The 22,270-nt window shown below is 45.8% G+C and overlaps 2 protein-coding genes across 2 annotated transcripts in view; one reads left to right on the top strand and one right to left on the bottom strand.

Annotated features, from left to right (window-relative positions):
* Window positions 1-22,270, bottom strand: part of LOC125759165 (lysosomal alpha-mannosidase-like) — a 122,411-nt gene that overhangs the window by 100,048 nt on the left and 93 nt on the right. The window lies entirely within an intron of this gene.
* LOC119400389 (8.6 kDa transglutaminase substrate) lies at window positions 528-4,546 on the top strand. Its single transcript, XM_037667410.2, has 4 exons — window positions 528-643; window positions 1,373-1,429; window positions 2,156-2,279; window positions 4,274-4,546. The coding sequence occupies exons 2-4, from the start codon at window positions 1,380-1,382 to the stop codon at window positions 4,445-4,447; spliced, it is 348 nt and encodes a 115-aa protein (XP_037523338.1). The 5' UTR covers window positions 528-643; window positions 1,373-1,379; the 3' UTR covers window positions 4,448-4,546.

Genomic DNA, 22,270 nt, shown 5'->3' with positions numbered 1-22,270 from the left:
TGTTTTCAATCACCGTACGCGTACACACTCATATATAAGGTCAGCTCTAACAGACGGCGCCTCTGGAACATCCTCGGTAGTTTAAACGAGGAGGGCCAGATAAGATTAAGTAACGTAAGTTTCTTCGTAACTTAACTCAGCCCGGAAGGAGAGGCCTAACTGCTTAGTGCATACTTTAGACAATCTCTTTAAAAGCCTATCCAAATATAAATGTTATAGAATTATACATCCCTCGCCGCGCTCATCGCGGGAGACTGCTGTTTTTCCGCCAGCGTCCTTCAACAAGTTATCGTTGAGAAACGGTCCGTGTTTCTCTTTCTGTACACGAGCAGTCTGACACAAGAGACGTTGTCGCTCCAGTAAAAGCAACGCGCATTTTGACTGGGCATGCAAGACACGTGAGATGGGCCGCTTCTATCCGTAATCCCTCGGGCTGGCATGTTCCTATCTTTAGCAGAGCAACAGAGAAGTCGTCCTTCATTTGTCAGTATGTCACTATCGTGGTAGACGGTGACCTGATTTTGTTTCTTCCTTTCATTTCACCTATATATAAAGGCAGCTGGAAAAGACCATTCACATAGAAGCATTTCAGTGTTTCAGGCAAGAACAACGGGACTTTTACTGCACGAGTGAGGCCATCAAGGTGAGATGTCGTACACGTTTATGAACACACTTTCACTTGTCGTTTAATGTGTAACGTGTTTGGATATGACTTCGCTTTAACGTTACCCGCCGCGGTGGTCTGGTGGTTATGGTGCTCGACTGCTGACTCGAAGGTCGCGGGATCGAATCCCGACCGCAGCGGTCGCTTTTCAGTGGAGGCGAAAATGCTAGAGGCCCGTGTGCTCAGGTTTAGGTATACGTTAAAGAGCACCAAATGGTCGAAATTTCCGAAGCCCTCCACTACGGCGTCCCTCATAATCATATCGTGTTTTGGGGACATAAAACCCCAGCAATTATCATTATCGCCTTAACGTTGATTTGGTTTTGCACAATTTTTCGCCCATTCGTAAACGAAAACGCTATTCGAACTCTTGTCGGGTTTGAGCAACGGCACTTCCCTTTGATACTTCTAATCTGGAGTGGGTCGTTGAATTTGTTTTATGAAGAAATACAGAATGACTGCTTGTACAATAATTATTTACATTGTGGTTGGTATTAATTGCCATAATATGGACTATAGTTTATTCTAACAGTTACACGGAACTGCAATGTGTCTCGCAATAATATCGTGATTTCAGTACGTGATACCCCAGAACATTTTTTTTTTCAAACATTTATAAGTCGACGCAATCAACTAACTTTTTTATAATGGTGGCACACTAGATTAACCCGCCGCAAACTCAATCAGTGTTGCCTGACCTGCTTGCAGTGTGAAGATGAAGCTGGCCTTGGTGTTCACGCTTTTCATCGCTGTCGCTGTTCTCAGGTGAGGCACGCAAGCACCCAAGCACAGACAACTGGGCTAGTTGGATTTGAATTGCTTGTACTTCCGCCGACTTTTATTCCACAACAGGAGTCTTTATGCAATCAGGAAGGAGCTATTAGCACCAACATAATTTCGAAGAGCTTATCCGAACCCGGTAATCTCACACCTCTTTTTACCTAGGTATATGCAAGACAGATAAATGCAAGAACTCTGCTTCTAGAAGCACTCTGCAACGAATACTACGGGAATGTCGAGAGATAACGAACAATACTGGGGTGCATATCTCTAGCGATCGTTTCCGCGCGCGCTGGGAGACTGTTTGCACCGCTCTGCTTTTGAATATCAACTTCGGGCTGTCCAGCGGGCCGAGGAAGCTGCCAGGACTCAAGGACGCCTGGCTGTCACCTAGGAGGGACCTTTTGCCCGGCCCACAAACTCGCAGGATCTTTAAATAGTTATTGGAATGAATGAACTTGCACCAGGCCACATTTATCAAATGTGGCTACGCCACACGTAGGGAAAAATTTCCAGCTTAAGTTCGTTATGGATAGAACGCCCCTCTACTCATTGTGTTTCTTTCTCAGCTATACAAGGTGTCCAACGTGTTGATGAGGAACATGTCGAGGACCATGAAATTTTTCTTTATTCGTTATAAATTTTCAATAAAAAAACAATCTTTGCAAGAAATGGCGTGACTGCTTTTTTTTTTTTTTTTTTTTTTTACAGCGTGTCCGGAACGTCACCTCCCAACTGTGCCACTTTCACCTGTGACCCGGCAACGTGCGAAGTCGTCAACTGCAACTGCGGAACCTACAAGGACTCATGCGGATGCTGCGACTTCTGCCACAAGGTCAGTACGTGTATACGAAGGAAGTTTCAAGACGCAGGTGACTGAGCCCAGAAACATTTCTGGCCTTCGTGTCTCTGTGCCATTTCTTGTGTTTGATTTCTAACATTTTATTTATCAATTTGCGTTATGTGATGAAGCTTATTTATGTCTTATTTCACGCTGTGTAACAAGACTATGCTAATTTTTGTTGCGTTTTTGTGTAATACCAGAAAACATACTGCCACGCGCGTTTCTTTCCTATTTTTATGCAACCGGTCCGTTACAAGTATAAGCACTGCCTCGCGCAAACCATGCCTGAATGTCTGGGAACCTTCCAGACTACTTTAGAATTTTCTGATAGACTCGTGAAGGCACGAATATTCGATCTCAGATGTATAAATGCCGACGCGGCTATCCGCAGAGCAGATTAAGTCCTTGCAGATTATCTAAAATGTTCTAAATACGTGGATGGCATCGACCCGGGGTGCCCGCGCTGTGGCCACCCCAAGTGTACCTTACAACACATGCTGTGACAATGCCCTGCGTTGCGCGAGAGCAGAGAGTCTCCCTCTACAGAAGCGGACTGGAACAATCTTCTCACTAGCCAAGACAAAGGAGACCAGCTTAGGGAAATCCAGAGGGCCCGCGACATGGCCGTTTAACCTCCCCGTCCAGTCGTGGGAGGGGCCCACAGTTGTCACCCCCTAAGGGGGGTCGAGCGCCGCCTCCGGATAATAATAAAGTTCTTTGCCTGTTAGCCTGTATCCAACGACCGACGACAGTGCTTGCAGCTATTGGTTTACAGCGCGTACTGCTTGTAATTTAAATTTTCATTTCATGGGCACAAGTTTGCCCTAATGAAGTGTTTCGTCTTGAACACACCAACCGCTGCCTTGGTCAACGTCCCCACAACGTGACAATATATTATGATATTGTGATAATAGTGTATGTGCTAAACGTGTATGTGCCATAGCGGGATGGTATGTGTCAGTATTGTGACGTTCAGCGGCCTACGTGTCAAACCGTAATTAGAAGCAGAGGCTTCTTGTCAGGCTGCATACCTCTTAGCCTCTGCTCTTATAAGAATTCAGGACAAATAAACTGCGATTCAATTCAACATTTCGTAAAAAACACGTAATATGCTTTTTTTTTTAAATTGGAATTGCATTTCTTTAGCTGCCCTTAACGGTTTCTGTAAGACCGATCCATTATCTAGCCTCAAATGACGTCAGCGCAACGCATAGACACACGGGCCACTATCGGCGACTTAAATAGTCTGTCTAACCGCAGGTGACGTCACACAAACACATGCACGCGCGAGCGCGAGTTGCGCTAGGGCAGCGCAGTGCGTACGCCGAAAAAGAAACATGAATGAAAAAATTCAGGAGCACTTCCTCTACTGGGAAAATAAGATCAAGCGAAGCTTGGCATGTGTGTGCCTGAACTACCACCTTTTATTTATTTATTTATTTATTTATTTATTTATTTATTTATTTATTTATTTATTTATTTATTTCCCCTTTCCGTCCCCGGCGGAAGCGAAACGGCTGTGACTGGTTGCGAGCGTGACGTGAGGGCGCGCCTACGCAGTTGGAACCGGGCCTAATGACTCACGTTCCGGCGCCGGCGCCGGATTGTGACTGTATCGGCTGCAGTGTATTAAACTTGTTAATGAGATATAACTCTGTACATTTTCTGTCTCACGGGGAGCGGAAGTTTCACTGAAGTATGTGAAGTTTGAGCTCGTCGAAGTTGTGACCTGCCCCATACTTTATCCGAAGGTTGCAGGTCCCGTGCCTGCCGGCGGCAAGTTATCTGTTCGTCCGCTTTAATTTTCTTTCCCATTTATATCGTATATACTACAGATAACGTCCCCATACTTTACTTGGCTTCAGTGTCTTGTTTTACATTTAGTTTGTGCCTTACATAGAAAAACGAGCTCTTAAGTTCCCCTTCCTTCGTACATTTCAGCTGTGTAACAATCTTTCCTCTTATTTCTTTCCTATTTTTTTCAGTGTCCTGGTGAAGAATGTTCGAGCCTGTTTAGAGACCCTTGCGCGGAAGGCTACCACTGCGTTCTCACCAATCCAGAGGAAGGCTTCGTAACTGGCGGCAGGGGACACTGCGTGTCTCTGAACGAAACATCCCCCGAGCCCCACCACCACGGGCATACGGAACACAAGCACTGAACGTCTCAACCGTCGGTGTCCTGAGGCCGTAGCGTTTCGATGAAGAAGCTGCGGTGTCAAGTGCTTTTCGATGGGAGATAATAAATGTGATAGTCTTCACGTCGTATCACCCATTGTTCTTACACGTATGACTGCGTTAGCAAGTGGAGTGTCAAAATGAAAAAAATGTTGTATGCATGTGACCTCGCTGAAGCCGGTCTGGGGTACAGGTATAGAGGTGATGTACAAGTAGTAGAGACCGGCAGCAACTTAAGTATATAGACTGCAAGTGGACCAGCCATAACCAGCGCCCAGCCTTCGTCAGGATGAACACAATAAATAGCATTGAGATAGGCGTGGGCGAATATTCGAGCACTTCGAATGTTCGAACGAATATTACAGGATTTGAATTCGCTTCCACACGAATTTAAATTGTTAGAAATTCCGAAGTACTCGAAATGAACGAATAGAGGTGTGTGTGTGTGTGTGTGTGTGTGTGTGTGTGTGTGTGTGTGTGTGTGTGTGTGTGTGTGTGTGAGTGTGTGTGTGTGTGTGTGTGTGTGTGTGTGTGTGTGTGTGTGTGTGTGTGTGTGTGTGTGTGTGTGTGTGTGTGTGTGTGTGTGTGTGTGTGTGTGTGTGTGTGTGTGTGTGTGTGTGTGTGTGTGTGTGTGTGTGTGTGTGTGTGTGTATCGGCATGTAACACCCTGTAAAGATGGTTTCACTGCGGCATTGAAATGCTATGCCGTGAAACAACCACACCAAAAAAAATTCGCACGGCCGCGAAGCCACATTTCAAGGTTAAATTCACGCATCGCGTTCAACTCGATTAATTATTTTTTAAGTTTAACACCGCGGTGCGCGGGATCACATGCGCTATTGTAAATTTTAAAACGTGAACTATTTTAACGATTATAACTTGCACCCTACTGCTATTCAAATGTGCTTCCACTTCACTCCAAACCAAAAAAGTGGCATTTGCACATGTCTAATTCCAACTCATAAAAAACATTGTGCAAGTTAGTCTAGTCATGACAAAGATGCTCATGACTGACAAAGGAAGAAAGAGATGGAAAAAAAGATGAGAGAGGTATCTTGGCGAAAAAAGTTCCTCGCCAGGTGACGGGATTCGAACCCGCGTACCCACGATCCGTAGGCAAGTGTCTTAACCACTCGGCTATGCAGGCACGTTAACAATTGAAGGAAAACGGCATATCTTTCTTTGCAATCAGGCATACAGCTTAGAGCTCAGTATTCGTTTCAACAAAGAAAACCACGAACCAAGCACCAAAACCGCATGATTGATGATAAGGCGCCTGTGAACAATGGGAACACCATCTCACGCGTTCCTGGTAAAGATTAGGTTGCAGCTGCTTTGCACTTCACACGATGGCTTCGAATGACGTCAAACGTCCCTTCCTTCTCCCCGCGTGTGTAAAAGGGGAGACCTGTCTAAAAGAGAGATTTTAAACGAGAGACCCGTCTAGCAACTCATACAGTTCATTCTAAGACTGCCATGGTTACACCACGGAAATTAAAGACACCAGAAAAGCAGCGTGAATCCAATGTTCGACGAAAGGAAGTCATTCTTCTTGCTGAAAATGGTCGCGTACCAATCACGGTCTACCACAGCGACTACAAAGCGATTATCACTACGATTACTCTAAAGTAATAATAACCCCCCCCCCCCCCCCCCCCCCCCATCAGCATGTGTGGTGTTCGATACAGCTTCGCTGGACATTCACGTTGGCAGGGCGGGATGGCGGCCTATTTTTCCCCTTAAAATATGTTACATATACTATTGAACTATTCCGTTCGAAATTATACGACCAAATCACTATTCGAACATCGAATTTACTATTCTCCCAACGCTAGATTCAGACACTTGTTCAGGGAGTGTAGTTTCACACTCCGATGCAGCACGCCAGAATCTGAAGCACTGCGCATTGCGAATAACAAACTATCGGTTGATGGCGCGACGAACATTGAATACAACAGTAGCAGCCAAAAAATAAAGAAAAAAGAAAAGAAAAGGAATCAGGCGGGGTTAAGCACCACTGGTTTGTTCGCAATGCGCAGCGCTTCATATTGCGGTGTACCGCGTCACAGCATACGACTAAACACCCTTAAATGGTGCCCGAATCCTAAGCACAGCGTTCATTCTGGAGAAGGTTGGCCCGTACATGTACATGTACGGGCCAACCCGTACATGTATCATTTTGTATCATGTACATGTATCAACCCGTACATGTACATGTATCATTTCGTACATGTATCATTTTCTTCAATTGTCTTACATCGTACCGGACACGGCGATCTAAGAGCCCCCATAAGTGATAGTTTATTGATGATGATATGTGGCGTTTAATGGCGCAAGGGAAATGATCCTTTATTGCGGGTGTCCTCATAACTGTTAGGGTTTAACGTCCCAAAACCACGATATGATTATGAGTGACGCCGTAGTGGAGGGCTCCTGAAATTCCGACCACGTGGGGTTCTTTATCGTGCACCTAAATCTAAGTACCTGCCTTCAAGCATTTCCGTCTCCATCGAAAATGTGGACACCGCGGCCAGGATTCGATCCCGCGACCTTCAGGTCACCAGTCGAGCACCATTTCCACTGGACCACCATGCGAGCCCATGCGGTTTGTCCCCGAACTGGTTATCCGTGAGAACTGCCCAAGTTGTATCTTGCACGTGGAAAAAGAAACTCCGCCCCCAGAGACTAGTAGCACGTCTAGTAAACAGCACCCGGATTATCATGCTAGACGTTCAGATGAGCGCAGGAGCCGGTCCTATCGGGCCAGCACACGTGCGGGCGCGTTTCTAATTCGACCTTGACTTCTTGACATAACACCCCCTCCCCTTCCCGTTGAGAGAAAACCGTCTTTCGCTGTCGTTATCGTGAGCTCATATATTTATTTTTCGTTTGTACATAGCGTCAATGTTCTTAACCACCGTCATAGTCATAACCCGACACCTGAAGATAGCAAGCCAGGCAATAAACGAAGTCTCCGGGAATAGCTTTAAAGACTGCTACCTATCTGTAAAACCACCTTCAACCGTATATTCTCGCATGCAAGCGCAGCTCTAAATGACTGTGCCTGTTGAACAACCTCGGGATTTTAATTGAGCGAGAGCGCATAAAGGTAATTAACGTAAGTTTGTTCGTAACTTAACTCAAACCGGAAGAAGAGGCCTAACAGCGTAACGACTGCTGTTTTTCCGTCGGCGTCCTTCCACAAGTTATCGTTGAAAAAAAAAGCCAGAGTTTTTTTTTCTTTTTTTTTTTTGCGTGCGAGCGAACTGACACAAGAGACGTTGCACACATACACTTTGAGTGGGCATATGTGAAATGCGCTGTTCGTATCAGACACTCGTCGTGTTGGCACGTTCCTAACTTTAGTAGAGCCATAGGCAAGTTGCCCTTCATTCGTCAGTACGTCATTATCGTGAGAAACAGCGACCCGATTTCGTTTCTTTTTTTTTTATTTGAGCCCAAAACATGGCGTGTGTTTAGCATTTCGGTGTTTCGGGCAACAACAAGGAGACTTTTACTTCACGAGGGAGGTCATCAAGGTGAGATGTCGTCCAAATTTATCAGCACACTATCACTTGCCGCTTAGTGTGTAACGTGCTTGGATATGAACTCTGGTTAACGTTACCCGCCGCGGTGGTCTGGTGATTATGGCGTTCGACTGCTGACCCGAAGGTCGCGGGTTCAATCCCGGCCACGGCGGTCGCATTTCGGTGGAGGCGGAAATGCTAGAGTCCGTGTGCTTAGGTTTAGGCACATACACGTTAAAGAACACCAGATGGTCGAAATTTCTGGAACCCATCACTGCGGCGTCTCTCAAAATCATATCGTGGTTTTGGGACGTAAAACCCCAACAGTTACTATTATCGACTAAACTTTGCTTTGGTTTCGCCCAATTTTTCGCGCATTCGTAAATTAAAACCCTATTCTAGCTCTTTCCTGGTTTACGGCAATTACCTTTGATGCTTCCGAACCTTCAAATCTGGACGGGGCCGTTGCTTTTGTTTTATGAAGAAATATAGCATGACTTTCTGTCCAATAATTCGATAATTATTTAAGTTGTAATTGGTATTAATTGCCGTAAAATACCCTATAATTTATTCGAACGCTTGCCCTGATCAAGAAAGTCTCTCGTAATCATATCGTGATTTTATGAACGTGAAACCACAGAACATTTTTTTTTCCCACACATTTCATAAGTCGACGACACTACTAACCTTCTTTTATATAATGGTGTCGCACTACCTCTACCTTTCGGGACACGACGTCCACATATGGAGATAGGCTTACCAGCCGCCCCGGATTTTGAGGGACTGTCCATACTTTTCATACTGCGTCCCGAGTCCCGCGCCGTCCCGGTCTGGACAGCTATATGCCCCGGATTTGTTTCGCACCATTCAGTTAGAAATTTTTGTGACCCAACACACGCCCAACAACGCGCGCCACGCTACGAAACACGAATTCTGCAGCAAAAGGAAGTGCTGCGAACTGCGCGTAGCCAGCTGAAGTACCACTTCAAGAGGCCGAAACATTAAAAAGTAATGAATTTTTCTGGAAGATACCGTAATAAAGAAAACTGATTTCGCTGGCTCCCTATGTTAGTAGACCCCTCCCCTCCCCCACCTTGTCCCGACTAGCTTCATTGACGAGCTGGTAACCATATTTGGAGACGTGACTTACCTTTGCCATTTCTGCGCACTATTGGCAAGGGAGAGACGCCAAACATTGAGCTAAAGGTAATTTAAACGTTCTTGTTACCTAAAGTTCCGTTATATCGCTTCTGGTTGAAATAATTTACTACACATGATGGCTTTGGTGAAGACGGTGCCGTGTTTAATGAGACGTTGGACGTGGGGTGTTTCGGTAGTAATTGCAATTTCCTTTTGCTTGTTACGAATGCTTGCCGCTAGCACGTAACTATCGCACGTAATTCGAGTGGGCCGTTGAATTCGTTTTACGAAGGATTATATAGCGTGATTGCCTGTACAATATTTAGATAAGTTACGTTGTAATTGCTACAACTTACCGTAAAATACAATATATTTTGTTCTAACACTTCCACTTGCTTTAAATTGGGTCTCCATAACCTTGGCATCAAATTATGTAAATTTTACGTGTTTATAGAGAGTCGATCACAATGCGTGTCGTGCTTTGTTGAAGGGGTCCTGCAACATTTTTCAAAGTAATCATCAAATGGCTTCATTGAAGTATGCTAAAACGGCTGCTTGGGCGAGTTGGTTCAGGATTAAGATAGATTTACCAGCGCAAAAAGACGGGAAAAGGGATAAACGAGGATAACAACTCCAGGAATATCATTAAAGTTTGCTATCTATCTGCATAACCACCTTCAGCCGTATATTCTCGTATGCAAATGCAGCTCTAAATGACGGTGCCTGTTGAACAACCTCGGGATTTTAAGTTAGCAAGGGCAGATAAAGTTCATTAATGTAAGTTTATTCGTAACGTAACTCAACCCGGAAGAAGAGGCCCAACTGGGTAACGCATCGTTTAGGCAATCTCTTTAAAAACCTGTTCAAAAATAAATAGTTTAAGATTGCGCACCACTTGCTGCGCTTATCGCAGGAGACTGCTGTTTTTTCGGCCAACGTCCTTCAACTAGTTATCGTTGAGAAACGGCCACAGTTTCTTCTTTTGCGCGCGAGTAAGCGGACACAAGAGACGTTGCGTCTAGTAAGAAACATGCACACTTTGAGCATATATGATATGCGCCGTTCATATATCAGTGGTCCATCGTGCGGGCATGTTACTTAACTTAAGCCGAGCCACAGGGAAGTCGCCCTTCTTACGTCGTAAGTCACTTTCGCGATAGACGGTGGCCAAACATCATTTCATTTTTAGTTACGGCCATATTATACAAAGGCAGCTCGAAAAGACGATGTAGTTTGTTGAAGCATTTCGGTGTTTCAACCGAGAGCAAGGGGACCTTTACTGCACGGAGGAGACAAGAAAGGTAGGATGTCGTACAAGTTCATGAACACACTCTAGCTAATAATAGTTGCTGGGGTTCAAAGTCCCAAAACCACGATATGATTATGAGGGACGCCGCAGTGGAGGGCTCCGGAAACTTCGACCACCTGGGGTTCTTTAACGTGCACCTAAATCTAAGTACACGGGTCTCAAACATTTTCGCCTCCATTGAAAATGCAGCAGCCGCAGTCGGTATTCGATCCCGCGACCTTCGGGTCAGCAGTCGAGCGCCATAGCCACTAGACTACCGTGGCGGGGTCAACTGCATCTTCTTTTCGCCCATTTTCTCGCCTACCAAGTGCCTTCTCACAGCGAGAGTTGCTTTTGGTATTGTGAGATAGATAGATAGATAGATAGATAGATAGATAGATAGATAGATAGATAGATAGATAGATAGATAGATAGATAGATAGATAGATAGATAGATAGATAGATAGATAGATAGATAGATAGATAGATAGATAGATAGATAGATAGATAGATAGATAGATAGATAGATAGATAGATAGATAGATAGATAGATAGATAGATAGATAGATAGATAGATAGATAGATAGATAGATAGATAGATAGATAGATAGATAGATAGATAGATAGATAGATAGATAGATAGATAGATAGATAGATAGATAGATAGATAGATAGATAGATAGATAGATAGATAGATAGATAGAAACGTCCCTTTACGCTCCCTACTTGACTTGACCTGTTTACTTTTTATTGCCCTTTTCAGTGTCCAGGCGAACCCTATAGGAATCTGTTCAGTGACCCTTGCGTGGACGGCTACCGCTGCACTCTCGACAACCCAGAGGAAAGCTTCGAAATTGGCGGCACGGGACACTGCGTACCCCTGAACGAAAGGGCCACTGACCACCACCACCACTAGCATACGGAGCACAAGAACAGAACACTTCAAGCTGCAGGATCCAGAGGTCGTAGTGCTTCCGCGAACAAGTCGCAATGTCAAGCACGATTCGACCGAACAATAAACGTCGGAAAGCAGCTAACAATTGCCTTCGCGTCGTGTCAATCATTATTTCAAAGCGAAAGCCTTGCCGCCGCGGTGGCTTAGTGGTTCCTGTCAGGGCCGTAACTAGGGGGGGGGGGGGGGGGGGGATGGAGGGGCTCTGACACCCCCCGAAATTTTTTCGTGCTTTAACTTTTTGGGTGACACTAAAATACTTGCACACCCTCACAGCGACCACCAGTTGCCAAAGTTAGCCGTTCTACACACAAACACCCCCTGAAAAAAATTCCTGGGTACGGCCCTGGTTCATGTGATCGGCTACTGACCCGAAAAACGCGGGTTCGATACCGGCCGCGGCGGCCGCGTTTCGATGGAGGTGAAATGCTAGAGGCCCGTGTACAGAGGTCAACACAATCCGCCTTTTCCATTTTCCTGTGCTGCCCTCTGCCGTTTTTGTAGGGTCTTGGTAGGAGCCGGGACAACCGCTATTGCCAGAAGCGAAGCCTCCGAGATGAAGAGACATTTGGCGACATTTCCGTTAGGGGAAGAACGCATGCAACCCTGGAACGGCGCACCATAGGGTGCGCTCCGGACTGCACTGACGACGTTTACCGATTACACCTAGTTTGAAAGAGCACGAATTTTTAGCACGCAAGGCCGCTGAGGGTGAATTCTCAAGTGTGGGCTACCTCAAACTAGTTGTCATCGGTATACACGGCCCGGTGTGTGCCGTTCCCGCGTTCTAGACAAATAAGTGCGTTGACCTCTCTAGTGTGTGACGTCAGGGTACGCTAAAAAACCCCAGGTCGAAGGCCTCCCTTACGACCTCTCTCAAAATCATATCGTGGTTTTGGCACGTAAAACCTCCGAAGCGAAAGCCTTACATGGCTCATGCCAGTGACGCAACCAGGGGAGTGGTTTGGGGAGGGAGGTCGGGAGAGAGAGGTTTAAACTCCCCGAAATTTTTCTATTTTTCACGTGTATATACGCGCACACATGCAAACCCACGCACGAGCATGCTTAAAGGGACCCTGCAACACTTTTTCAAGTAACCATCGAATGACTTCACAAAAGAAGTTTATTTCCTCACGAATCGACCGCCGCAAAAATCTTTAGAATCCGTCAAGTACGAGCAAAGATTTGTCGTAAGCTGTAATTGCTTTCTCTCTTCCCTCGTCCCTTCGAGAGCGCCGGAAGCTAAGCAGGGAGGGATGAGCCGGGCAAAGAAGTTACGTCACGCGCGCGTCATGACCTTGAGCACTTTTTCTCTCTTTCTTTTTTCTTGGAACGCGCCGCTTACTTTCAGTAGAGTGTACTAGAAGAGGGGTAGGTAGGTAGGTAAACAACTTTATTGATTCGTGAAAGAATCATGTGAGGGGGGGGGGGGGGGGCAGTGCCCGGAACGAGCTTCGAAAAGTGAAGCCCAAACAGGGCCAATCCGCTTGTAGCGCTGCGATCGGTAGTCTGCAATGTGTCGTCGTTTAAGAGATGAGCGCGGCTCCGCCGAAATGGTGAAGGGGTAGAATGCCCGCTTCCCACTCAAAAGGCCCGGGTTCGAATCGCAGCTGAAGATGGTGGGCTTTTATTCTTAGTGTCAAATTTTGTAGCTGTACTGGTTTTCCTTTGTTTCTTAAAACTAGCTTAAATTGCTACATGTTTGTTCAAAAAGTAACGCAAATTTGTGAAGTAATATAGAAGAAATTTGAGAGCGAGCGCAGTTATTTGCAGCGCCACCGCCCGGGATTGAAGAAAAACGTAAAATATGGCCTCTGAGATTTTCGCGAAGACGGGACTCGAAACAAGATTTCACAGTTTACGTTACTTTTTGTAGCAATACGGAGCAACAGAAGCTAGTTTTAAGAAAGAAAGTAAAAAACCAATACATCTATAAAAGGTGACACTAAGAATAAAAACCCACCATCTACAGCTGCGATTCGAACCCGGGCCTTTTGAGTGTGAAGCGGGCATTCTACCCCTGCACCACTTTGCCGGAGCAGCGCGCAACTCTTGAACGACGACACATTGCAGATTACCGATCGCAGCGCTGCACGTGGATTGACCCTGTTTGGGCTTCCCTTTTTATACATTGGTGCTGCGGCCGTTCCGAGCACTCCCCTGTTTTAGTACACTCTACTTTCAATGTGATCGCGAGCGCGCGCGCGGGCACGTGGCGGCCTTCCGCGGCGGCCGCAGTAACTATACATCCCACATTGCTCAAATGAGCCAATGGCCGTGAATTTGGGTATATGGCGCGGTCACTTTAGAAAGTAGACGGAACGATTTATAGGAGACTTTGAGAATTATTTTTAAATTCCAGGCCGTGTGCTGCGAAAGGCGGAGGGGGGGGGGGGGGCAAGCGTCCTTCGGAAAAAATCCGAAAAAAAAATTCCTGGTTGCGAATTTTGGCTCATGCGAACGTGGCCTCGAACGAAAACGGCGACAACGACACGAAACGGTCAAAAAAATGTTACGTCTCAGGCTAGCAAAAGCTGTGCATATATTAGACCAAAGCATGATATATAGACAGGCATAATCATGATGATAGCGATCGAAGCAGTCATGACAAAGCCGCTAGGTATTAATGCATGTTAATTAGTGACAGTTATTATGGAAGTGAGTTACTTAAGTTAATTAGTAAAAGATATTAGCGACCATTAATTATTAGTATTAATTAGCACGACAATCAGTAACCGCCAGTGAATAACAGTTTATCAGTGTATAAACAGTTTCAATTATTGATTAGCAGCTGATAATTAGCAAAAATTGCGATGCTAATTAACGATAGTTAATTGGGGAACGCACGGTAACTGGACGTCCACATAAGGGGGGGGGGGCGGTAAAAGTACCTTCCGTGTACCAGGGGCGTAGCCAGAAATATTTTTTCGATGAGGGGGGGGTGACCCCAACCATACTTTAGGCATGTACGTGAATACGTTTTGTATGTGTGTATATATTACACATGCAAAATTTAAAAATTTCAGGGCAGGGGGGCCACCTCCCCCTGGCTACGCCGTTGCTGTGTATAGCTTTAGTGCAAAGCAAAGGCTCTAAGGCTTTCACCTTCGAGTCATCTTAGCGAATGTATAAGGGACCCGGTGATTTTTCGTGCGTTAGCATTACGACCGTCGAAGTGGAAAGCGCTGTACAGGTTTGTGATGGCGGCGAAGCTGGAAGTGGGACAACTACAAACCTTCATGGTCAAACCAGCGGTGGTTACAACTGGAAGTGGGAACCCGAAGTGGGGATCTGAAAAAGACTCACGGGGTTCCTTATGCACTCACCTAATGTAACTGAAAACGAAAGCCATATTCTTTTTCTCCTCAGTCGATGTACTGACCCTCCCCCGGCCCCTTCCGAGAGCTTTCTGCAAATAAGTGGCTTTCCACTGCTTCCAGGATCGGAGGCATCTCACCTGGTTTCGCACTGCCTCCGTGATGTACCCACCGTTGACCAAGCTGAGATGTACGTCATCATGCAACGTTACGTCAAGTGACGTCACTACGACGTCGCGAGTTTTGACTATCTGTGACGTCATATGGTGACGTCATCATGACGTCACCATGGTGACGTTTGATGAGGCATCTAAGGCTTTCGCCTTAATAATATTATGACAACAACGCTTCAGGGAAGGCCGCGCCCGCGGAGTTTCCCACCCAAAAACCGTACGCTTACGCATCACTTAGGCCACTCCCTCAGGATATTCGGCACAGATTTTTATGAGCAATGAGGTGAGTCGGCAAGTCATGCGAAGAGCCGAACGAATAGCCGTCCGAATGATATCGAAGAGGTACACACTGTATCAGCATAAGTCGGCAAATACGTTTTTTTTTCCTCCGAAACACCTGAGCAAACACAATTCTTCATAACTAAGCTTTTATAACGGAGTTCCGTCCTGTGACTATATTACTTCCAGATATGCGATATTGGGAACACTTAAAGCTAGTGTATATACTGTGAGCACAATATTCACAATACTATGTTTCATCATTTATACACTCTTTCCTGGTTTCCTTTTTCTGGAAAAGTGACTTGCTATTTTCGTTGTGATGAGCAGTTATGTGTCTATGTAGCAGCCGAGGCAAACAGTTTCAATGAAAGAGCAACGCAGCATTGGTGAAACTTATCTATTAAAGACCAGTAACGAGTGTACACACGAAATTCAATCACTCCCGCAAATAGTACAAAAACAAATTGCACGAGACGAAGGGAAGCAAAGACCAAGACATTGCCATCCAAATTTATTTGTGGTAGAAAAATATAAGTTATTTGTGGTGGAAGGCGTAGCAAGCGGGAAGACCATTGCCGATTGGATGATGCATGAAACTGTTCCTGAACACCAATGCTTAGACGGAGGTAAAAGTTCGCATGTTGAAGTGAGCGTATGTGCAAATATCGCATTCACTACCATGCAGTAATTGGGAACATTTATTACTTTTCACTAGATATCTGTTAATAGCCGTTATTATTAGGTTGAAATATTGCAAAAACGGGCCTTTTATAAAGGCCTCCCAGGCCTCTGCTGCCTCGGGACATGTGTGCAGATGTCTTCGCAGTGGAACGCGAATGTCGTCACGCGCGATACCTTGGCACTGCAGCGGACGTTGTCAGGCACAAGGTTCCCGACCTCGTCTCGACGTCATGACACTGCAAACCTACCGTCAACCCTCCTCGTTCACCGCGTCAGAATTATCTTGCTGCCTCCCAAAAGAGGATGTCGTAACAGTACAGACCTCACCAGGAGGACCATCAACCCCGTACAAGATGGTTTTCGAAGAGTTCAACTGCCCCAATTTTTGCTTTTTCTTCGCCGGATGATTTATGTGGTCAAGCGAGACCGACATAGTCGCAAGTTGAAGCTTGGCTTGCACACCTCCGAAATCTGTAGGGCTGACGGGAAAAGCTACGACGAACGAGACTGTCTCGCTTCGTAAACAGTCTCAGCTTTCCGTCCGGAGGGAGACAGGAGACGTTAATCTCAGTCGTCGACCTCACTGTCACAGGGTGGATGGAAGACAGGGATCTAAAGAAAGAAAGAAAGAAAGAAAGAAAGAAAGAAAGAAAGAAAGAAAGAAAGAAAGAAAGAAAGAAAGAAAGAAAGAAAGAAAGAAAGAAAGAAAGAAAGAAAGAAAGAAAGAAAGAAAGAAAGAAAGAAAGAAAGAAAGAAAGAAAGAAAACACGCCGAGACTAGTCCAGGTTTTTCGTTACACACGAGATTGAACCGTGCCCCCGGGTGTCGTGCAAGAGCGGCCACGAGCGTCGGGTCGGAACGCGTATGAGATAAAAGAGCAAAGACTATTTGCGCCTATATATACACAAACCGTACTGCACCGCGAGGGCCCCTTCGTGTAAGCACACTCAAGCAAACAGCTAAGCCCGGTGAGTGTTTATCGTCATTGCCTTTAGCGCTATCATAGTTGCACCTTTGCGCGCTTGCCGCAACTTGATCTGACGGTGCACAAGTTGACATGCGCGCGACGCCGCGTTCATTCGTGCCTTTGTCAGCGCTCCATAATCTCGAAGTCAGAACGGCAACACCTTGCGCGTCAGTTTCTTGCATTCGTGACGGCCTTCTTGACCCCCCTTTGTCTCAAAGTCACCCGAAAGGGCCGTACGCAGTGCACGTATGCCATTTTTTAGGGGCGAAGCTCCTTAAGGCGGCACCCGTTCGTCCCTCGTAGTCGTGGTAGTAGTCGTAGTGCGTAACCAGTCTTACGCTTTGACCTCCATGGTGGTGCCGGTGGGAGATTTTTCCTGTGCGTTGTTGAACAATAAAAAATTCGCAGCGTGCGCGTTAACTAAAAGCCGAATTCTTCTGTCTCTCATTCCCCGTTAGCAGCCATTGGCATGTTCCAGTAGGAAACGTTAGTAGAAGTAGAAGTGTAAGTGTTCGCTAAAAGCCGACTTCTTCTGTCTCTCATTCCCATTAGCAGCCATTGTTTACCTCCAAGGTAGTGCCTGGTGAGATTTCTCCTGTGCGTGATTAAACAATAAAAATTTTGTTCAGAACGCCGTTGATTGATGAAATAAACCAACGAAAGACGCCAGATGTTTTGTAAAAGCAAACCGAAAAGACGCCAGCTGCTTAACGAAAGACGCCAGATGTTTTCTAAAGCAATGGTTTTCTAAGCAATGAAAATTCACAGCCTACATGTAAAATTAATGTGAGCTGCAAGTCGTCATAACAAATCGAACCTTTAGTATAAACGCGCCCGATCTCACGTCGGTGATGATGTACTGGGCAGAATTCACGGAAGATTCACGGTTCACCGATGAACCTCCGCAGCTTCGCCCACTCATCATCATTCACTCCGTGGATATGCTGTGATTTTTTTTTTAAATAAAACGTAGGAAGTTATCAAAATCACTCAACAATGCCTCTCTCCAAAGCTAATTTCGTCACGACACTCAGTGCTTTCTTGCTTAGCCACAAGTACAAAAGCCGTGCTCCGGTCCTTGCCAACCAGTTTACAACCACTGTGCTTTTCAACGCAGAGCTGTTCTCCTGATTTCACTTCAGAGTGTGCACGAGGTCAGCTTGTCGCTTACTGTGTGACCTCATTCTTTATTTTTTTATTTATATGATGCTGCAAATCTTTATGGACCAAGCAAGACGTTGATGAACCTCCTCTTGATTAGCTTCATCAACGATACGCGGACAAAACGCAAAGTAATGTTCAGGTAGCACCTGCTTAATACAGAGCTCTCGAACATCATCCTCGCTGTGCTCGCCATCGGTGTATTTAGGTGCACAGCAGGACAAAAGCCCCTACCAGTGGTGTCTCATCATCAATCACTCTTGTGTCTCTTAAACTGCACCTGACCAGCTGCCGCTTCAGATTGGCTACCTCTTTCTCATACAGACACCCATACACATCATTCTACAAAACCACGATCAAGTTAGTAGAGGCATCATCACGTTATTGACAAAGGCAACCAATATACGCCACGCTTTCTGAAAAACACGAGCCGGCACCACGCATTGGCACCAATATACACATTTAATAAAAAAAAGCAATGACTGACACCTTGCGAGTTTACGTATTTACTTCCCGACCAGACGAGTTCATTGTTCAGTTATTCATATTAAACGAAGCGTAGGGACAGTTATAGATGGAGCTAGCTGTGTATTCAGGCCAAATTTTCTTTTTTCTCTTGGTCATGCGTATGCAGACACCTTGGTGTTCAAGATGAAGACAGCCATTTCGCTCGTTCTGCTCTCCTTGGCAGTCACGTGGTGAGTCTATATTCAAAGCATTTCAACTTCAGTGAACTTCACAATATAACCAAGCGTCTTGAGCTACGGATAAACTGAAGGTGGCATTTCCAGCCACAATTTTGGCGAACACTTCCCCGTTCGTTTAGAGGTTCCCTGAGATATCATATACTTCAGTTGATAGGATGCCATGCCCTTCAGTAGCATTATCTTCTGGGACTCCATGCTGGCCACAGGGCAGTGAAGACAAAAAAATTGAAAGAAGGTTTGGCTTCGCCAAGCAAAGTAGTATTGTTCGAAAGCACATTCGACAGCCACGTTAGGCGATGCTGAGCCATTACTTAACTCAATTTCGGGCTTGGGCCAAGCCAATTCTTAGACGAGCCCAACTAGACTTATCAGCAGTGAAATTCCCACAAGTTCATTCCTAGGTGAAATTTCGGGGGACTATTACACGTCCTAGAAATGCCCAATGTACTGCACCATGCATCGTTATTCATATCCTGCAGGGTCATTGCCAAACTGTGCATTGCTCGTTGCGTTTCCGTGCCAATCCGTTCCTTCGCTGACTCCAGCTGAAGCCTCCTGTTCTTTCCTGGCATCCGCGAAATCTCGATCGGTAGTGCAGAAGTGCTTTCGCACTAAAACGTTCACGTTTTCCTCTCTACAACGACGTATAGACAAAAAATTTTCGGAGAAGGGGCGGGGGGAGGAATCCCTTTTTATACTATATGTTCGCGCGTGTGTTTGAACTATATCAGGGGAATTGATCAATACCTCCTTTTCTTTGACACAACTTAATGAAACCAATAGGCAGGTGGGCCAAGGAAGGTATATAGAGGACGTTATTTGTCTTAACTGTAGTGCAGGGAATACGACATGAATGCGAATAAATTAAATTGGACGAAAGGACAACTTGCCGCCGGTAGGGTCAGAACCTACAACCTCCGGATAACGCGCCCGATGCTCTACAAATTGACTCAAAGTGATGGTTGTCCTCCCGTTCACTTTATTTATTTACATTGATATAATAATTACTACACTACAGATGAAATACTACAAATAACGCAATAACCCCCCCCCCCCCCCCCCCCCCCCCCCCCGCTATGCCACTGCCTCTCTAATTCCGGTAGACCACTTATGACGACGACGACGTCTATTACATGTGATCGTCACGGTATGCAGTGTCCTGTGCACGTCACCTCCGAACTGCGCCAACGTCAACTGCGCCGCTGTCACGTGCAACCCCGTGAACTGCAAGTGCGGTGCTTACAAGGATGCCTGCGGGTGCTGCGACGTATGTTACAAGGTACGAACGAAATGCGATACACGGCCAACTTGCGATAAATATTTGCTTTCTGTGTTGTTTCCACGGGGCGCCCATTCTCACGCACAGACATCATAATCATCATCATCAAAGCCTAATGCGCGTGGTAATGTGTCTTCCCGAGACAGGCCCGTATCCAAGATGAGGGGGGGACCTATTCCCTCCTTCCCCGAAATTGGTGCTTCCTAAAATAGGTCCTTTCCACAAAGTAGATTCTTTCCTCAAAAAGTCAAGATGTCCTTATTAAATTGCATTGCACTTATTGTATCATTATGTTATCGCTGTTTTTATAGTCTTGTCTTTGCTGTAGGGGTTGTATAACACCGATTTATTGTCGTTACTTATTCTTGCCATTTGCCCAAGCATTTTTTAATCCATGCGTTTTTTTGTTGTTGTTTTTGTTTTTTATCGTGTCTCCCTCGTATTCGGACTATAGGATCCTGGTCTGTAAAATGACTCCATATTGCTTATCGCTACTTCGTTAACCATAAACTCGACACTTAAACTTTCAAAGCTGTGGCAGCGCCGCCGAACAGACATATCCGGTCAATACTCTGTGTCTCGTGTTGGGCCGATAAGAATCCGAAGGCAAAAGCAAAAGGAATGGCTTCGCGTACCGCTCTGTTCTGCAGTTTATTTCTTCCTCCGTTCTCGCTTCAGACCTCTTGTCTTCCCGTGAACCCGTTGTCGCTCTCGAAGTGTGTGGTTTGACAGTGAAATAATTACGTGCAGTGCCATTCAATCGGCGTGCAATCACGATTCGTTCTTGTCAACTTGGCAATCGCAGTGCCCCGGTGAAGTGTGCGTTCCCCTCTACCAGCACCGCTGCACCGAACACCACGACTGCGTGCTCGACAACCCAAACGTGCGCATCGAGTTTGGCTCCCGGGGAATGTGCAAACACGTGCCGCAGCAACACGACCACGCCAACTGCACCGAGGAACACTGACTGAAGCCCAACCACTGCACGAAACATCAACCATAGTGCGGAGGAAACGTCGAACGCGATGGCGCAACAATAAATGTAGGAAAGGACGTACCCAGTAATCTTTGTTTTGTTTTGTTTTTTGGTAGGTAGGTGAGGTTTTGAACGGCTGCCATATTGAAAGACTTACACTGGTGTATTTTCGTGTGTGAGTCAAGCACACAGCTCCTATGCAATAGCTAGAGAATACTTTTAAATTTGTTGTGCCTAAATAAGTAACGAAAAATTCGTGTCGTGGCCTGTGTTTCATGAATGAAAACTAAGTATTTTTCCCTGCCGTCAACGTGCACCGTACCTACGCACTGGAAGAAGTGGAAAGTAAAATCAGGATCCATTACAACTGTTAACACCGCATAAAAAGTTAGGAAAGGGACGGAACAAACAGAGGCAAAGATTGAGCGCTGTTAAAGGGACCGACAACACATTTTTAAGGTACCTATTTTCTTGAACGCAACGTAAAGCTTGCCGGTGGGAGTGTCTGATCACGGAATGGTAACATGGAAAACGCCGTGAAACATTTGTAATCAGAATTTTTCTATCTGCGGCGGATATGAAGTGTGTACACATGTGACAACACATGCTGCAAACACCAAGTTCGAGAGCGGTTCGTGTTCAAGCGCGGCGGTTTACTACGCATGCGTGCACTGCGCGCGCATGCGCCACTAATCGACATGATACTCTGCCGCGAAGGCAGAGCCGCTTCTCACCGTGCAACTCCTTTTACCTCGTAAGCAGCACAGAGTAGAGGGGTGATATACGTACTCCAATTTTGAGGACTAATTATGGAACGCATGACAGCATCAGACTACTCCACTACGTACAGCAACGTGATCGACTCCATAATCCAGCTTCAAGGCTCTTCCGCTAGGCTGCGCGACATACCAGTTTTTTTGTTACTTTTAAAGACGATTTAAATATATCAATCCTACTCACAACGCGAAAAGCATGCTGGAATATGTCGCTATATTTCACGGTCTTTTCATTTCTACCAGGGTATAATCACACGTTCTGGCCAGTTGTTGGTCCCTTTAAGAGTTTGTAATGGATCCATACCAACTTGCCTGAGCGCCCACTCTTTAAAATCAGTACATTTGCAGTGTACAAAAAAATTTTGGTAACTGGTGGTCGTTGTGAAGTCGCGTGCATATTTTAGCGCCACCTAAAATGTTAAAAGCTCGAAAATATTTCGAGGGGCAGAGGGTCAGGACCCCCTAAGTATTTGCTTCTTACCTCGTGCACCGTGCTTAATCTGTCGCGAAGATAAACTAATCCGAATTTACGTTCTATCGAAGCACACGCTTACTAAGGAACAATACGTGGAAATCTCAGT

The sequence above is a fragment of the Rhipicephalus sanguineus genome, chromosome 7 (genome assembly GCF_013339695.2).
Source record: "Rhipicephalus sanguineus isolate Rsan-2018 chromosome 7, BIME_Rsan_1.4, whole genome shotgun sequence".
Classification (NCBI taxonomy): Eukaryota; Metazoa; Arthropoda; class Arachnida; order Ixodida; family Ixodidae; genus Rhipicephalus; species Rhipicephalus sanguineus.
The sequence above is the reverse complement of the archived record's forward strand: the minus strand, read 5'-3'. Positions and strand labels throughout refer to the sequence as shown.